This window comes from Chrysochloris asiatica, unplaced genomic scaffold (genome assembly GCF_000296735.1).
Source record: "Chrysochloris asiatica unplaced genomic scaffold, ChrAsi1.0 scaffold00045, whole genome shotgun sequence".
NCBI lineage: Eukaryota > Metazoa > Chordata > Mammalia > Afrosoricida > Chrysochloridae > Chrysochloris > Chrysochloris asiatica.
This window is the reverse complement of record NW_006408563.1, coordinates 4,133,243-4,149,737: the sequence shown is the minus strand read 5'-3', so window position 1 is coordinate 4,149,737 and position 16,495 is coordinate 4,133,243. Positions and strand designations below refer to the sequence as shown.

The 16,495-nt window shown below is 37.6% G+C and overlaps 1 protein-coding gene across 3 annotated transcripts in view; it reads left to right on the top strand.

Annotated features, from left to right (window-relative positions):
- PARD3B (par-3 family cell polarity regulator beta) overlaps nt 1-16,495 on the top strand; it is a 1,706,387-nt gene that overhangs the window by 1,039,233 nt on the left and 650,659 nt on the right. For all 3 annotated transcript variants that reach the window (XM_006861955.1, XM_006861956.1, XM_006861957.1), the window contains one exon: nt 1,664-1,779. In XM_006861955.1, coding sequence (XP_006862017.1) covers nt 1,664-1,779 — 116 coding nt within the window. The remainder of the gene's footprint in view (nt 1-1,663; nt 1,780-16,495) is intronic.

Sequence of the window (16,495 nt, the reverse complement as noted above, 5' to 3'; positions counted from 1 at the left end):
AGTAAGATAGAAGCCCACAGTGGTCCAGTGAGTTGCCCATGTCCTACAGTTAGTAAGATAGAAGCCCACAGTGGTCCAGTGAGTTGCCCATGTCCTACAGTTAGTAAGTAGCAAAACCAGGAAGTCCTCATGATGCAGTGGTTACGCACCCAGCTGCTCACCCAAAGGTTAGTGGTTTGAACCCACCCAACAACTCCTTGGGCAAAAGACCTGGTGATCTGCTCCCATAACAATTTCAGCCTAGAAAACCTTAAACGTGGCTACGCTGTCATGTGCAGTTGCTATGAGTCAAAATATCACAATGGTACTTAATGTCTGTGCTGCTGAGCCCTTTGCTGTACTGTTATAGGTACTGCCTGAATCGACCCACTGCATCACAACAATGCAAGTTCACTCATGCTTTAATCCAGCAATATTGCTGAATACTAAGGTGTTAGTAAATGTACACGACTGATCAGTTTCAAGAAAGGAATAGTCTTATTTTGGTATATAATATTTGCTAAAATGTTAAGATCATTTTTTTTTTCATTTTATGAAGATTCCCATTCAAAATGATTAATATATTTTTGTTTCATTTTGTTATTTAAGTATCAAACACCCAACAATTTGACAACCACAACGCCCAGTCTTTCATATTTACCAAATATGAAAGGATAATTTGAATAACTTGAGTTCTCACTATATGTGAAATCAGGATCCATATTATGTTGAACTGAGCTACCATATTTACTTTCTAACCATATGAGAATGCCAAGAGAGAATGGGGCTACAATATCATTTATTAAAAATACCTACATATAGTTTAATTCTTATGTCAGAATTTAAGGCACTGTCTATAATTCCCTTGTGTACTCTCCTCCATTCTCAAGCAAATAAATGAAATAATATTCAGCGGAAAGAAAATTGAGATTTACTACAAGTACTAAGGAGTCCTGGTGTGGTGCTGTGGGTTAATGCGCCAGACTGCAAAACCATTTGAACTGCAAGGTCCAAGGTTCAAGCTCACCAGCTGCTCCTCGGAAACCCTATACAGGGTTGCTATGGGTCAGAATCAACTCAACAGCATTTAAAAACAACAACAAGGACTAAAAGTATATCAGGGCATTCATGTATCTTGTCTCTAAATTGTCAAGTGTGCTTTTCGTCTTACGCCATTTTGATATTAGTGATGAGCAGGCTGCTTGCTCAGCATTCGGTTTCGTTTTAGAAAAGAAACCTAAATAAAGTAGAAAACCAAACGGCTGTATCCATCCACCATGCAGCAGGGAAAGGCAAGCTCAGGTCTCCAAGAATGCCTTAACCTGCTTTGGGCTGTACTGATACCCTTTCAAGTGAAAGCACTCTCCAGGTATGCCTTCTGCACTTAAAGTTATATATTGTACAGTGGGATCCCAATTAGCAGAAATCAGTGCAGAGAAAAACACGATAATAGCCAGAGAATCTTTTCTTTCAATTGTACAGTGTGATGAAACTGAGTTGCTGCATCTCATGGAAAAACCTGAGATTCAAGAATTGGTTTCAAATTCATGGTTCGGAGCAGCAAAGGGAGTTCTGATAAGGATTTGTGTTCAAAATGAGAACTGTTTCCTTTCATTATTTAAAAAAATATATTTTTTTAAGTTTTTTTCTAAGCCGAAATCTGGCACATGGCTTCTTTCTACAGCTCTGGAGTGGATTCAGCAGTATATTTTCCAGATCAGCACATCAACTTCAGATCTGTGACACCGGCCAAGCAGCCTGAATCAATTAATCTGAAAGCCTCGAAGAGCATGGACCTTGGTAAGTGAGGAGAGGTGACATCCAGGTCAGCTCTGCGGCCCCGCCCATCTATCTCTCAAGCTCCTGCCTTTGTTTTCTAGACTCAGACCTCAGGGAGCTGGGGGACTGAAGCCTGGAGGAGGGAGAGTGGTCATCCTAGCTTCCTGTTTCCTCTGCCACATTTAATTGCAATTACCTCCTTTTTAAAAGTAAGATAAATGATTTATTTTGGTAAAGTGGTCCATGAAATATCCTCCATTTACATGACTTGGAAAAAAAAAAAAATATCTGAGCACTTCTCAAGGATCTAAATGACTCTATAAGTATCTCCAACTCACCTGCTTTTTGTGTTTGTTCTCTGGCCTCTGCCAAGGATTCCATTTCTTACACATATGATTGTTGCAGAGCTTGAAAAGATAATACAGTTAAAGGAATCCTGTTTCAGTTTGCTTCCTTTCTTGTTTTCCTTTCCAAATGTGATGGGTAGGGATGGTAGGAGTGGAGAAGAGTCATCTCTGTTTTGTTTTTGTTTTTTCACTTTAACAAATAGAAATGTGTTCTCTCACCATTTAGGAAGTCAGAAGTCTGAATTCAGGCCACCAGCTGTAAGGGAAGGCTTTCTCTCTCTGTCAGCTCCGAGGGATTTCCTTGTTTCCCTTCGGTATCTGAGTGCCCATAATTCCTTGGAGATTTCCATGTATCTTGAAATCAGTCTTCTCTGGGATCTACAAGGTTCTGACCCTGAGTCCTCCCTGTTCTTTTGATCTTTTCATATGAATGAATCAGTCTTGCCTTCAGTCCTTTTGACTCTAATAGAAGTCTGCATATTTCTAGAAACTAGTTGTTTGAAATTGAACAAATTGTCTTCTATGTTTTCTTTTATTGGGAACCACTAACATACCACCTTAATAAGACATACACATAAGTACATTAAATATGTGTTTTTATATGTTTCTTCAAATACTGATTTGTAAATGCCTATTTAATTGGACTACTGGTGTGGCGCTGTAGGATCAGCCATGGACTGTGAACCACAGGGTTGGCAGTTCAAATTCATCAGCTGCTCCTCAGAAACCCTCTACAGGATCATTATGAGTCAGAACCATCTTGATGGCACTTAACAACAAAAACATTTAATTGGTGAGTGTCCTGGTGTGGCATTGTAGGATAAGTACTGGACTGCTAATCAAAAGTCGATGGTTCAAATCTACAAGCTGCTCCTCATTAGCCCTACGTAGGTCATCAGAACCAACTCAACGGTACACAACAACAACAACAATTAATTGGTAAACTTAATAATAATGTTCTTGTTAAGTGCCAGATTGTTGGCTTCAAGAGTTGTCTCTTTAGATGTCTGTCTCCAACCCTGTGACACTGGAGGGAAGAAGGGGCCCAAGGCTTCCTAGATTCCAGATGTCAAGGTTCCCTATGCCAATGCCTGAACAAACTCCTTGAAGTTATGAGTCCCAAGGAAATTTCTGAGAGCTCCCTGCAAACCTGAGAGCTGTGCTCGCTAAGCTCTGGGACATGGAACTCAAAAAGACATCTGTGATGCCCAAGAATGATGTTGCCCCCCCCATGGAATCCTGGAGAGAGTGAGAACTACTGGAAACCAGTGTGGGTGTAAAATAAATTCTTAGCAAAATATTCATTGCTTTCTGAATGTGCAAAGACCATGCTTTGTAATATTTTTTTTCCTTGAAGCATATTACATATTTCATTAGTAGCAACAAGAAAATAGAATAATCAAAACTGCCTGCTTCATAAAACAATCTGATAAATAGTGCTTATCTGCTATTCATTTATAGGAGTTCAGAAAAATGTTCAGGCATGACGAAACAAGAGAAATTGATTCTGTTTTCTATAAATTACCTAGATCACTTGGATGCATTTGCTCTAATCACCTAGAGTGAGAAGCTGGTAAAATACCTCAACAAGCAAACTCTACTGAGCTCTGGCCAGAGAAGAGTATTTTCTCAAGCATGAACCTTTGACAAACCAAAGAAACAATGTGTGACAGAGACTTAGGTTATTGCTAGTAATTGAAGGAGCAATTTGTTTTTATAGACTGCTTTATAAATATAAAATAGTCTGTCTTCCTCATTTGCCTGTGAGGAAGATGAATGTATGAAAACTGTTCTTAATTTCGAGGGATGGAGAAAATACATTAGTGTTTTCCTCATTTAAGTAAAAAATAACAGTAGTATGGTTCTAAAACTGTCTGCAGTAGAAAATAATAGCATGAATTTTTATTTCACAGAAAGAAAAATATCAAATTCATAAAAGAAAAAAAAAGCTTAAGGCAAGTCCAGTTGTATTTCTGCTCACATCTTTCTTATAACTGAAAACTTGGCTTTTGATAAGTTTCCTCTCTTAATTGAAATATCAGTTGTCTTGAGTTGATTCTGCCATAGAGTGACCCTAGAGCATAAGGTAGAACTGCTCCACAGGGGATTCCAAGTCTGTAAGCTTTAGGGAAGCTCCTGGTAGGTTTAAACCTCTGACCTTTAGGTTACCAACTGAGCGCTTATCCACCGAGCCACCAGGGTTCCCAAATGGAAATTGCGTTTGCTTTTGTATGGTTTGCAGTCACCCACTGCATTTCATTGTATTGATCATATGAATGACAATATTAATAGTGATGTTTATACAGTTTTCAGAATGTGGCCAGCCTTGATCTATTTTCTTCAGGACACACTTGCTAAACTGAAGCATTGACTAAAATACGCTCGTTAGCAGAACGCTCAATAATATGTTTTCAAAACACTTTTCAAGGAACCACCCAAGTTCTGCTTGTGTGTGTGGGTTCCCCGTTTAAAGTTAATAGTCTTGCAGAAGACTCTGAGAGTCAGCATTCTAGGGTTCTTCTAATCCCTTCTCTCCACAACAGTCACACAAGCTTAATACATGTAGTGGCTTTCTCAGTGAATAACTTAAATAATACCCCAAATGTAAGTATTAGGAAGTCTTTCCTGTTTGATTAGGTGTGTGGTTCAATTTTCAGATGTAGCACTGGGTGAATATAAGAAAATAATTTATTTGTTAAAATGATTGGTGACTTTTTAACAAAAGATTGGACCGATCCTCAGCAGCATGAAAGTGTATTAAGTATAAATCTAATTCCTGAAGCATTTAAAATAAAAATTCAAAATGAAGTCTTTGGCAACTTCAATCTTTTCTCCATATATCTTAATGTTGTTTACTGGACCAGTGGTGAGGATTTTTGTTTTCTTTACGTTGAGATGCAACCAGTACTGTGGTCTTTGATCTTCATCAGTTTAAATATTTTAAGTATTGTTCAGTTTCAGCAAAAAAAAACAAAAACAAAAAACAAAAAACGTTGTGTCATCTGCATATCACAGGCTGTTAATCAGTCTTTCTCCAATCCTGATGCCACATTCTGCTTCATAGGATCCAGCTTCTTGGAATATGTGCTCAGCCTATGTAGTTAATAAGGATGGTGAAAGAATACAGCCCTGGTGCACACTTTTCCTAATTTAAAACCATTCAGTGTTCCCTGTTCTGTTTGAGCAACTGCCTCTTGGTCAATGTACAGGTTCCCATGAGTGTAATTCAGTGTTCTGGAATATTCATTATCTGCAATATTGCCCATAACTTGTATTGATACACACATTCTAAAGCGTTTTTGTAGTCAATAAAGTTCAGGTAAATATCTTTCTGGTAGTCTCTGATTTCAGCCAAGTTCCATCTGACATCAGCAATGATATCCCTAGTTCCATGTCCTCTTCTATATCCAGCTTAACTTCTGGCAGTTCTGTAACAATGTATAGCTACAGTTGTTTTTGCATTATCTTCAGCAAAATTTTACTGACATGCAATGTTAATGATATTGTCTGATGATTTCCACATTCTGTTGAGTTACCTGTTTTAGGAATGGGCATAAATATGGATCTCTTCCAGTCAAGTGGTCAGGTAGCTATCTTCCAAATTTCTTGGCATACATGAGTGTTTCCAGTGCTGTGTAAGTTTGTTGAAAGATTTCAATTTGTATTCCATCAATTCTCAGAGTGTTTTTCTTCATCAGTGCCTTCAGTGCACCTTGGACTTCCTCCTTCAATATCATTGACTCTTGATCACATGCTACCTATTGAAATGGTTGATGATCAACCATTTCTTTTTGGTACAGTGACTCTGTGTATTCCTCCTTCCATATTATTTTGATGCTTTTTGCAGCATTCAGTATGTTGCCCTTTGAATCCTTCAATATTACAAATTGAGCCTTGAATTTTTTTCTTCAGTTCTTTCAACCTGAGAAATAGTGAGCGTGTTCTTCCCTTTTGGTTTTCTAACTCCGGTCCTTGCACATTTTGTTATAATATTTGACTTAGTCTTCTTGAGCTACGTTTTGAAATTTTCTATTCATCTCTTTTACCTCCCCATTTCTTCCATTTGCTTTAGCATCTCTACTCTGCAGAGTTTCTTCTGACATCCAGTTTGGTGTTTTCCTTCTTTCTTGTCTACTTCTTGGCCTTTTTGGTTCTTCCTATATGATTTTCTTGATGTCATCACACAATTTTTCTGGATTTTGGTCTTTAGTGTCTGCATCAAATCTGTTCTTTGGATGATCTCTAAATTCAGGTGGGATGTGGTCAATGTCATATTTTGACTCTTGTAGACTTGTTTTAATTTTCTTCAGCTTCAGCCTGACCTTTCATATGAGCAATTTATGGTATGTTCCACAGGTTCTGCCCCTGGTCTTGTTTCAGCTGATGGTATGGAGCTTTTCCATGATCTCTTTCCACAGATGTAATCAATTTGATTTCTGTATATTTCATCTGGTCAGGTCTTTGTGTATCTTTATGCTGTTTAAAAAAGGTATTTGTGATGAAGAAATCATTGGTCTTGCAAAGTTCTATCATGCAATCTCCAGCATTGTTTCTGTCACCAAGACCATGTTTTCTAATTACTGATTCTTCCTCTTTGTCTCCAACCTTTGTATTCCAATCACCAGTCATGATCAATACATCAGTTTTGCATGTTTGATCAATTTCAGACTGAAGAAGTTGGTGGAATTCTTCAATTTCAACATCACCGACTTTAGTGGTTGGTATATAAATTTTAATAATAATGGTATTAACTGGTCTTCCTTGTGGCATATAGATATTATCTTATCACAAATAGTGTTGTACTTCAAGAAAGATCTTGAAATGTTCTTTTTGATGATGATTGAAATGCCATTCCTCTTCAATATTCCCTGCATATTAAACCATGTGATTTTCAGATTCAAAATGGCTAATGCCAGTCCATTTTGTCTCACTAATACCTAGGATATCCATATTTATATGATACATTTAATTTTGCCAATTTCTAATTTCCCTAGATTTCTATACTTCATACAGGATTTAATCCAATTACTAATGGATTTTTACAGCTTTTTCCCTTCATTTTGAGTTGTGCCACATCAGCAAATAAAGGTTCCAAGGCTCTACTCTCTTCACGTCATCACAGTCAACTCTACTTTGAGGTCTTATTTGGAGTACCTTCAAGTCTGAGGGGCTCATCTTTCAGCACTATATCTGATGATATTATGGTGCTCTTCATCATGTTTCAATATTCAGTATTGTAGTGCTGTCTGGCAGTATTCCATTGCTATTCATAAAGTTTCCAGGGACTAAACATTCAGAAGTAGTCTGTTTCTCCTTCTTCATCTGTGTTTGTCTGGAAGTCCATCTGAAATCTGTCCACTGTGGTTGACTCTGCTTGTGTTTCCAACACTGGTGGCCTAGTTTCCATTATCACAGCATCATGCAAACTACCACAGTAGACAAACTGACCAACAAGTGGTGGATCTTTAGGATATTGCTATATAGTTTGCAAATGATTTATTGCAACCTATTATTTATCTTTATGTTTTGATTGTGATCACTTTGCCATTAAAAAAAAAAAAAAACAGATTTAGACAAATATTTCCACTTTTTCCTTTATGACTTTTGGTTTTGTATTTATCACTTTTTTTTTTTTCTCATCGCTTTAGAGGCTTTAAAAAAAATGTTTAGCAATTTAATGATTTATTTTTATCTATGGTGTACATAGTGGAATTTTTTTTCTCCATTTAGATTTTTAATAAGATTTTTAGCTTTTCTGCCCTTTCCCTATTAATTTGAAAAATCATCACACTGAATATTAAATTGCCCTACACAGAAGGGTCATGTTCAGGATGTGCTATTCTTAGTACATTAGTCATTCCCCATGCCTGGTGTGGTACTGCGGGTTAATGCACTGGACTCCAAGGTTGGTTTGAACCTCAAGGTCAGTGGCTCAAGCTCACCAGCCATTCCACGGAAACCCTACACAGTGTGCTATGAGTCGGAACTGACTTAACATCACTTAACAACAATAATGACTTGCCATTATTACACTGTTTGGAATATGAATTCCACATCCATTGTTATAGAGTTGATTCCAACTCATAAAGACCTTATAAAACAGCATAACTACTCCATGGGATTCCAAGGCTGTCCTGGTGTGACACTGAGGATTATACACTGGACCACAAGGTCGGTTTAATTTGCAAGGTCAGTGATTCAAACTCACCAGCCAATCCTCAGAAACACTAGACAGAGTCACCATGAGTTGGAACCAACTTGATGACGCTTAACAACAACAACAAGTTTTCACAACTGTGTCCATTTTTTTACTTGTAGAGGTATTATAGTTTTCTATAAATTATAGAGATTAGTCCTTCGTCTGATATGTCATTGGAAAAAAAAAAAATTCCCAGTCTTGTTGCCTCCCTTTTTACTCTTTTGGTAAAATTTTTTGATGCACTTGAGTCTCTAATTTTTAGTAGGTCACTGTCATCTAGCTTGTCTTCTGCTGTTTGTGTGTTTTTAGTAATGTTTGGGTCGCCATGTATCAGAGCCCCAAGTTTCATTGATGATCTTTATAGCCCAAGGCTTCACATTTAAGTCTTCAGTAAGTATTGAGTTTGTTTTTGTATATGGTGTGAGATACGGGTCTTGTTTCATCCTTCTACAAATGGGTTTTTCTATCACTATTTGTTAAAGAGACTCTCTTCCCCATTTATGTGTTTGGTTTCTTTTCTTTGTAAAGTTACTTTGGTGCTTCATATTCATTTACTCTCCCACATGAACTTTAGAATCAGCTCATCAAAAGTAAACAGGAATGTCTCTGTTGTTAGTGTGTGTGTGTGAGAGAGAGAGATGCTTGCTGTTGGTTTCTGATAGAAAGTTTTATCAAGTTAAACATGCGTCTTCGTATTCAAAATATTGTTTTTAAATTAGGAATGAATATTTATTTTGTAGATCCATACAGAGTGATCACATACATTTGTTCTTTATTAACATTTTGAATTACGTTAATAGATTCCCCGATTCTAAATTTGATTCTTTTTGATGCCTTTTACGTTGTGCTTTGTAGCCTAAGCACTGGACTGCAAAGTTAGTTTGAACTGCAAGGTAAGTGGTTCAGACTCACCAGCCGCTCCCAGGAAATCTTATATAGGATCACTATGAATGGAAACAACTTAACAGAACTTAACAAATTATGATTTGCTCCTGAAAAGTTACCCATTTGATTAATTACAGCCCTGTATATTAAAACCTTTTAATAAGGAGTAGCATGATATCTCTGTTGCTGTGTGTCTTTAAGTTGATTCCAACCACAGAGGCCTTATAGGAGAGAGAGAACTTCCCAGTAAGGTTTCTAAGACTATAAGCTTTACCAGAGAGGACTGCCACTTTCTCCACAGTGAGGCTGGTAGGTTCAAACCACCAACTTTTGGTTAGCAGCTGAGCACTTAAAACTGCACCACCAGGACTCCTTGTGGATCATTATTTGCTCTGAAATGTAGGAATAAATCTGATTACAATTTTGGTCTATGACAGTCATTCCTATGTTGTTGTTGCTAAGTGCCTTGGAGTCAGTTCCGACCCAGAGCGATTAAAATTCTTTTTTTTTTTTTTTTCTCTCTTTAATATCCTGCCTTAGTAGTTAGTGACAACTATTAACTGGCATGCATGAGGTCACATTTAAGTCAGCTCACAAGTGATCACTATGATGGGTGGAAGGAAATTTTTAAAAATAATTAGATATAACTATGCTTGTTCAAAGGGCTTTGGGTGCCATTTAAGAGACTGGATAGATATTTCTGGGGTTTTGAGAAAATCCATCTTTTCCTACTAATTGTAGACTTTCCTCTATTTATTTAAATTACCAAAATTACTATGTTCAGTCTGGATCCCTTTAATTTGTTCATAATTGAGCTTGTGTGGGTGCTGAGTTGGATGCTCTCAGGAGCTGAATAACACAGCTGCCTCTTTGGCCTTTGGCATAGGGTTTTCCCCCAAAGAACTGGCCTTGTTGGCAGTATGCCAGGGAGTTACATTCAAAGACTTTTTTTATGAGGTATCAAAATCTTTAATTTCCAGACCTGGTGTTTTATGACCCTCTAATATTGTTTCAGAATTGGTCTGAATTATTCAAGGGACAGCAGCTAAATTTTTGGCCCCTTCCTTGACCTAATCTATAACCCCTTTCAAAGTTAGTTTAAAATGCTGTTTCCCACAAGTTTCTTTTCTTTCTTTTTTTTTTTTTCCTTGAGCGTTCTCTCTACTGTTTCAAATTGGCTTCCTCACTCCATTTTAAGAGAGTGTTCTATGACATGGTCAAGAGCTGATTGAGGGCAGGGCGGATGGAAGATGCAGGCCAGCTGTCCTGCCTCTGTTAAATGAGGGGAAATGAGCTTAAAGTGATGCATGAGGCATTTAGAACAAATTTTAGGAAGTTTCCTGACAATGAAGATTGTTAACATTCCACGTCTTTAGTCTCTAAAAAATGTGTATGTCTTGAATGACTCTTCCTAAACTCAAAACTTGTTTTCTTTTCCCCACCAAGATCTTTAATTCAGCACTTTTACTTCCTGATAGCTGCCCCCACCACCACACACACAAATTTGGTTAAAACATGTTTGTAGAGATCTACAGTTGGAATGAATTTTAAATCACTAATATACCAGGAATGGCAAATATTTAGGTAATGTTTTGAACATAACCCTTTCCTAAATATCTGACATTCCTCTCCGAGAGTAAGTAACTCCACAACTCTAGAATTAGACTGAAAAGTCTACTTAATCCACTCTACTATTCTAATACTTTCTTTTAAAAATTATTTTTAATGCCATGAGATATCAGCATATACATCCTTGATAATAAAGCTGATTAAGACCTGAATAATGAAGAGATAGGAGTATTTTTAAAATAAAATCACATGTGTTCATAACTGCAATGATGGTTTAAGTACATGAATTATTGGTAATAGATATTTTAAATATAGCATTGTATCTGTATTCTTGAATATTCTTTATTATTCATCAATAAATAATATCTCTGATGATGACTTAAAAATAACATAAGGAAATAAAAAAAACATAGTTATAACTAAGAATTCATGGTATTATTGAACACAAAAGTGTCTGTGTCCATTCATCATTGATATTAGATCAGAAAGAGTGGTAGTTGTGTGCTGAGCAGTCGGTTCCAATTCATAGGGACCCTGTACAGGGTTTCCGAGGCTATAAATATGGGAGCAGAAAACCTCATCTTTCTCCTGTGAAGTGGCTGCGGGATTCAAACTGTGAACTTTGCTACTTGCAGCCCAACTCATAAGCTACTATACTACCAGGGCTACTATAAGAAAAGAGTACAAGCCTACAGTCTGATAGATATCCTAAGCTTTAAGAAGACAAAATAAGGAGATACAGAGAATGCTTATTCATTCATTAAACAAATATTTAATTACAGCCTACTGTGTACCAGGGTGTATATTAAACACTGGGCACTCAACAGTCAATATGAGAAATGGTGCATGTTGCATGGTCCTAGATTAAACTCTGTATGGAAAGGGAACCTCAAGCCTTTAAGACATGATCTCCAAAACTCTTATAATAGGCTGTAATTAGTCTTACAGAGGAGAGCGACAGTGAGGCATCTGAAGATCCTAATGTGGATGCATCAAAAAGTCATTGATACCCTTGGCTATGTACAAAAAAGGAGGCAAGAAGCCAATAGTAAGGAGCGAGTAATGATAACGGAAAGGAATAGATGCAGGAAGGGTAGAACAGCTTCATAATCTGACGCTTGCAAACCCTGATTGTAAGAGTTGGACAACCAAGCTATTTTAGAACATGGGAAAGTAAGTGGGTGAGGTAGCCTCTTGTGTAGAGCCCCTGGAAGGTGTGAGTTTGAAAGCAGAGCCCTCAGTTCCTGTTTTAACTGTGTCTTCCACAGTAAGAGAGCCAGACTCGAAGGGAAAAAGCATGACTGCCAGGGAATGAGAGCCTAGACCGTTTTTATCCCCCGAGCACTAAAAGGAGTGTGATTATAAAGGAACTGTCCCTGATTGTGAGAAATTATGAAGAGCAGGCTGTACATTGGAAGACAGGAAGCAGATGACCAATTTTCACATAGATGATGAATTCCAGAAATGAGTGTTCTCAAGGCTGATCCTCAGAATGGTCATAAACCGTGTTTGTGAACTCAGTAACCAAAAAAAAAGTGATGGTCACCAGCAACATCCATTGTTCCTTTGAAACTGTTAATATCTCTTTTCACTTTTTGGTAAAATTTCTAGATTGATTAATCAGGGAAATGTTATAAATATAGGTCATTTTGAATTTTATAAATGTACTTCAGATGTGTGTGTAATTGAGACATAGTAAGGTAAGTTCTTGTTGTTGTTAAGTGGCGTTGAGTCAATTCCGACCCTTAGCGACCCTGTAGGGTATAGGGTTTTTTAGCAGTTTCTAGTGAGCTTGAACTGCCAACCTTGCAGTTCAAATGGCTTTGTAGTCTGGCACATTAACCCACAGTGCCACACTAGGACTCCAGTAAGGTAAGTTTTGTTGTTGTTAGATGCCATCGAGTTGGTACTGACTCACAGCGACCTTATGCACAGAAGGAAACACTGCCCCATCCTGGGCCAACCTCACCACTGTTGCCGCACTTGAGTCCATTGATGCTGCCACTTGGCCAATCCATCTCGTTGGGGGTTTTCCTCTGACCCTTTACCTTACCAAACATGATTTCCTTCTCCAGTGACTGGTCCCTCCTGACAATATGTTCCTTTAAAATATCTTTTCCTGAAAAGTGCTAATTAATGGTTCAGTGTCACGCTTGACAGAATTATTGTTGTTATTAAGTGCTAAGTGCCTCGAGTCAGTTCCAATTCATTGCAACCCCCTGTATGGGGTTTCTGATGAGTAGCTGGTAAGTTTGAACCACCGACCTAGCAGTTCAAACTAACTTTGCAATCTTGTACTTATCCTGTAGTGCCCTACCAGGAGTCCTTTACAGAATTATTGTTATTAAGTGCTGTTGAGTTTCTTCTGATTCATAATGACCTTGTATAGGGTTTCTGAGGAACTACTAGTAAGCTTGAACCACCAACCTTGCAAATCAAACCGATTTGCAGTCCAGCATATTAACCCACAGCGCCATACTAGGATTAGATGAAGGGAATTTAGATACCATAAAACTCTGTATTTGGTCTCTCCATGTGTGTTCTAGTCTGGTGCTGTTGGATAAGCACTGGACTGTTAACCTCAAAGTTGGCAATTCACACCTACCAGTTGCTCCTCAGAACTCTATACGGGGTCACTATGATTCAGAATTGAACGGCACTTAACAACAAGTGTGTTTTAATAAAACTCAATAAAATTTGATAAAGACTGGAGTGTGGGATTTGTATAAAGTCATAAAAGGCATTCTTACCATTTTTTTAAATAGACATAAACTTCAGAGAACTAGGTAATATATTATATGACAGACAGACTTAGGGTTCAAATAGCTTTTCCAAAATTGAAGAAAATTGAATTTAACAAATAATGATACATTCACCAAAAAGACATTTGCTGAACTACATGCCAGGCCATAAACTATACGAATGAGATAAAAGCCCCACCCCTATGGCATTGTCATTATAATTGGGTAAATAGATTTTGAAGTTGAATGGAAAGGGATAAATGATAATATTTTCTATATGAACGATTTCTCTGAAGGTAAATTCAGGCAGCTATATACTGATTGTGCGAGAGGAGGCTATTTTAGATAGAACAGTGAAAAATAAACACAATGTCCTGAAGTCAGATTAAAAAGCCTTCAGTTGTACAAATAGAGAATTGAAGAAACCAGACATAGCAATCCTTGAAGAAAACCTATGGGTCTTTGGTTACACAGCTACCCTCAAAGATAATTCGGTGTTATCAGATCTACAGAGACAATAGCACCACTGTAGACTTGTCTAGTCACAATACAGAGTCTTAATGTGGCACTGCAGGATACTGCATTAGACTGCAAGGTCAGTATGACCCGTAAGGTCGGCGGTTCAAACCAGTTGCTCCCCTGAAACCCTATATAGGGTCATGATGAGTTGGAACCAACTCAATGGCACTTATTACAACAATAAGTCACAATACATCTAGAGTACTATGCTTATGTCTGGAAATAATATTTAACAGACACAAAGACAGTATAAAATACATCCAATTTCTGGTGAGAAGTTTAGAAACCAGTCCAATGAAAAATAGTTGAAGATAGTAAAGATAGTTTGCCTGGAAGAGAGGTGACTTAAGAACCACGTACTGTCTTCAGATATTTTCAAGGCTAATATTGATCAATATAAATAAAGTGGCCAGTCATTCAAACAGAACAAGGAGAAACTGAATGGTTAAAAATTAAGGCTGTATTCTTTCACTATATTTATTCAATCTCTATGCTGAGCAAATAGTCTGGAAAACTGGATTATATGAAGAACATGGCAGCAGGATTGAATGAAGACTCATTATTAACAATCTGCAATATGCAGATTACCATAAGATTGACTGATCAAACCCAGCAGACACTCCTTGGAAACTCTGTCGAGGTTTATTGAGTCAGAATCAACTGAATGGCACTTAACAACAACAACAACCTTGCTGCTGGAAGCCAAGAAATTTTAGAATACTGACTGATGAAAATCAAAGACTACAGCCTTCAAATATTAATTGGAACTCAATGTAAAGAAAACAAAAATCCCACAACTGGACCAATAAATGTTTTTAAGTACCTTCGAGTTGGTCCCGACTCATTATGACACTCTATGTAGCAGAACAAAACACTGCCCAGTTTTGCGCCATGCTCACGGTTGTTTTCACATTGGAGCCCACTCCTGCTGCCACTGAGTCAATCTATCTCGTTGGGAGTCTTCCTGTTTTTCACTGACCCTCCACTTTATCAAGCTTGGTGTCCTTTTCCATTGACATGTCCAAAGTATGAGAAATGAAGTCTTACCATCCTGGCTACTAAGGAGCATTCTGACTGTACTTCTTCTAAAACTGATTGATTTGTTCTTCTGGTAGTCCATACTTTTACTATTCTTCCCTTACACTATAATTCAAATTCATCAATTTTTTTTCTACAGTCTTTTTCATTTATTGTCCAACATGCTTATGAGGTGGTTGAAAATACCATGGCTTGGATTAAGCACGCCCTAGTCCCCAGACTGATGTCTTTGCTCTCTATCACTTTAATAAGGTCTTGTGCAGCAGTTTTGCCTAATGCACTATGTCATTGGATTTCTTGACTGCTGCTTCCATGAGTGTCGATTGTGGATCTACGCAAAAATCAAGTCTTGACAAATTCAATCTTTTCTCTGTTTATCATGATGTTATTCGTTGGTTCTGTTGTGATAATTTTTGTTTTCTTTATATTGAGGTGAAACCAATACTGAAAGCTATTTCGTTGATCTTCTTCTTACTGATTTTCAAGTCCTCTTCACTTCCAGCAAGCAAAATTGTATCATCTGCATATCGCAAGTTGTTAACAAGTCTTCCTCCAATCCTGATGCCCTGTTTATCTTCATATAACCCAGCTTCTTGGATTATTTGCTCAGCATACAGATTGAATAAGCATGCTAAAAAGATAAAACCCTGGCACACAACTTTCCTAATATTAAACCATTCAGTGTCCCTTGTTCTGTTCTAACAAATGCCTCTAGATCTATGTACAGGTTCCTCAGGAGCACAAGTAAGTGTTCTGGAATACCCATTCTTTGCCAAGTTATCCATAATTTGTCATGATCTGCACAATTGAAGGGAGCACGGTGGCTCCATAAGATGAGCAGTAATTGACTGAACCATAAGACTGGCAGTCTGAGCCCACCAGAAGCTCCACAGGAAAAACATGAAACTTTCTGCTCCTGCAAAGATTTAAAGGCTTGGAAACCCTACACTGGGTTGCTATGAATTGGGACTAACTCAATAACACTTAACAACAACAACAACAACACAGCTGAAAACCATCACATAGTCAATAAAACACAAGTAGAGATCTTTCTGGCATTCTCTGGTTTCAGTCACGATCCATCAGACATCAGCAATGATATCCCTCGTTCCAAGTTCTATTCTGAATCCAGCTTGAATTTCTGACAGTTCTCTGTAGATTTACTGTTGCAACTGTTTTTGAGTTATCTTCAGCAAAATTTTACTTGCATATGATATTAATGATGTTTGATGATTTCTGCATTTCGTTTGGTCACCTCTCCTTGGAATGGCCACAGATATGGATCTCTTCCAAGTAATTTGCCAGGCAGCTGTCTTCCAAATATTTTTTGATAGATGAATAAAGACCTCTAGTGACACATAAGCTTTTTCAAAGATTTCAATTTATATTCTGTCAGTGTCTGGAACCTTGATACTTCATCAGTGCCTTCAGTACAGCTT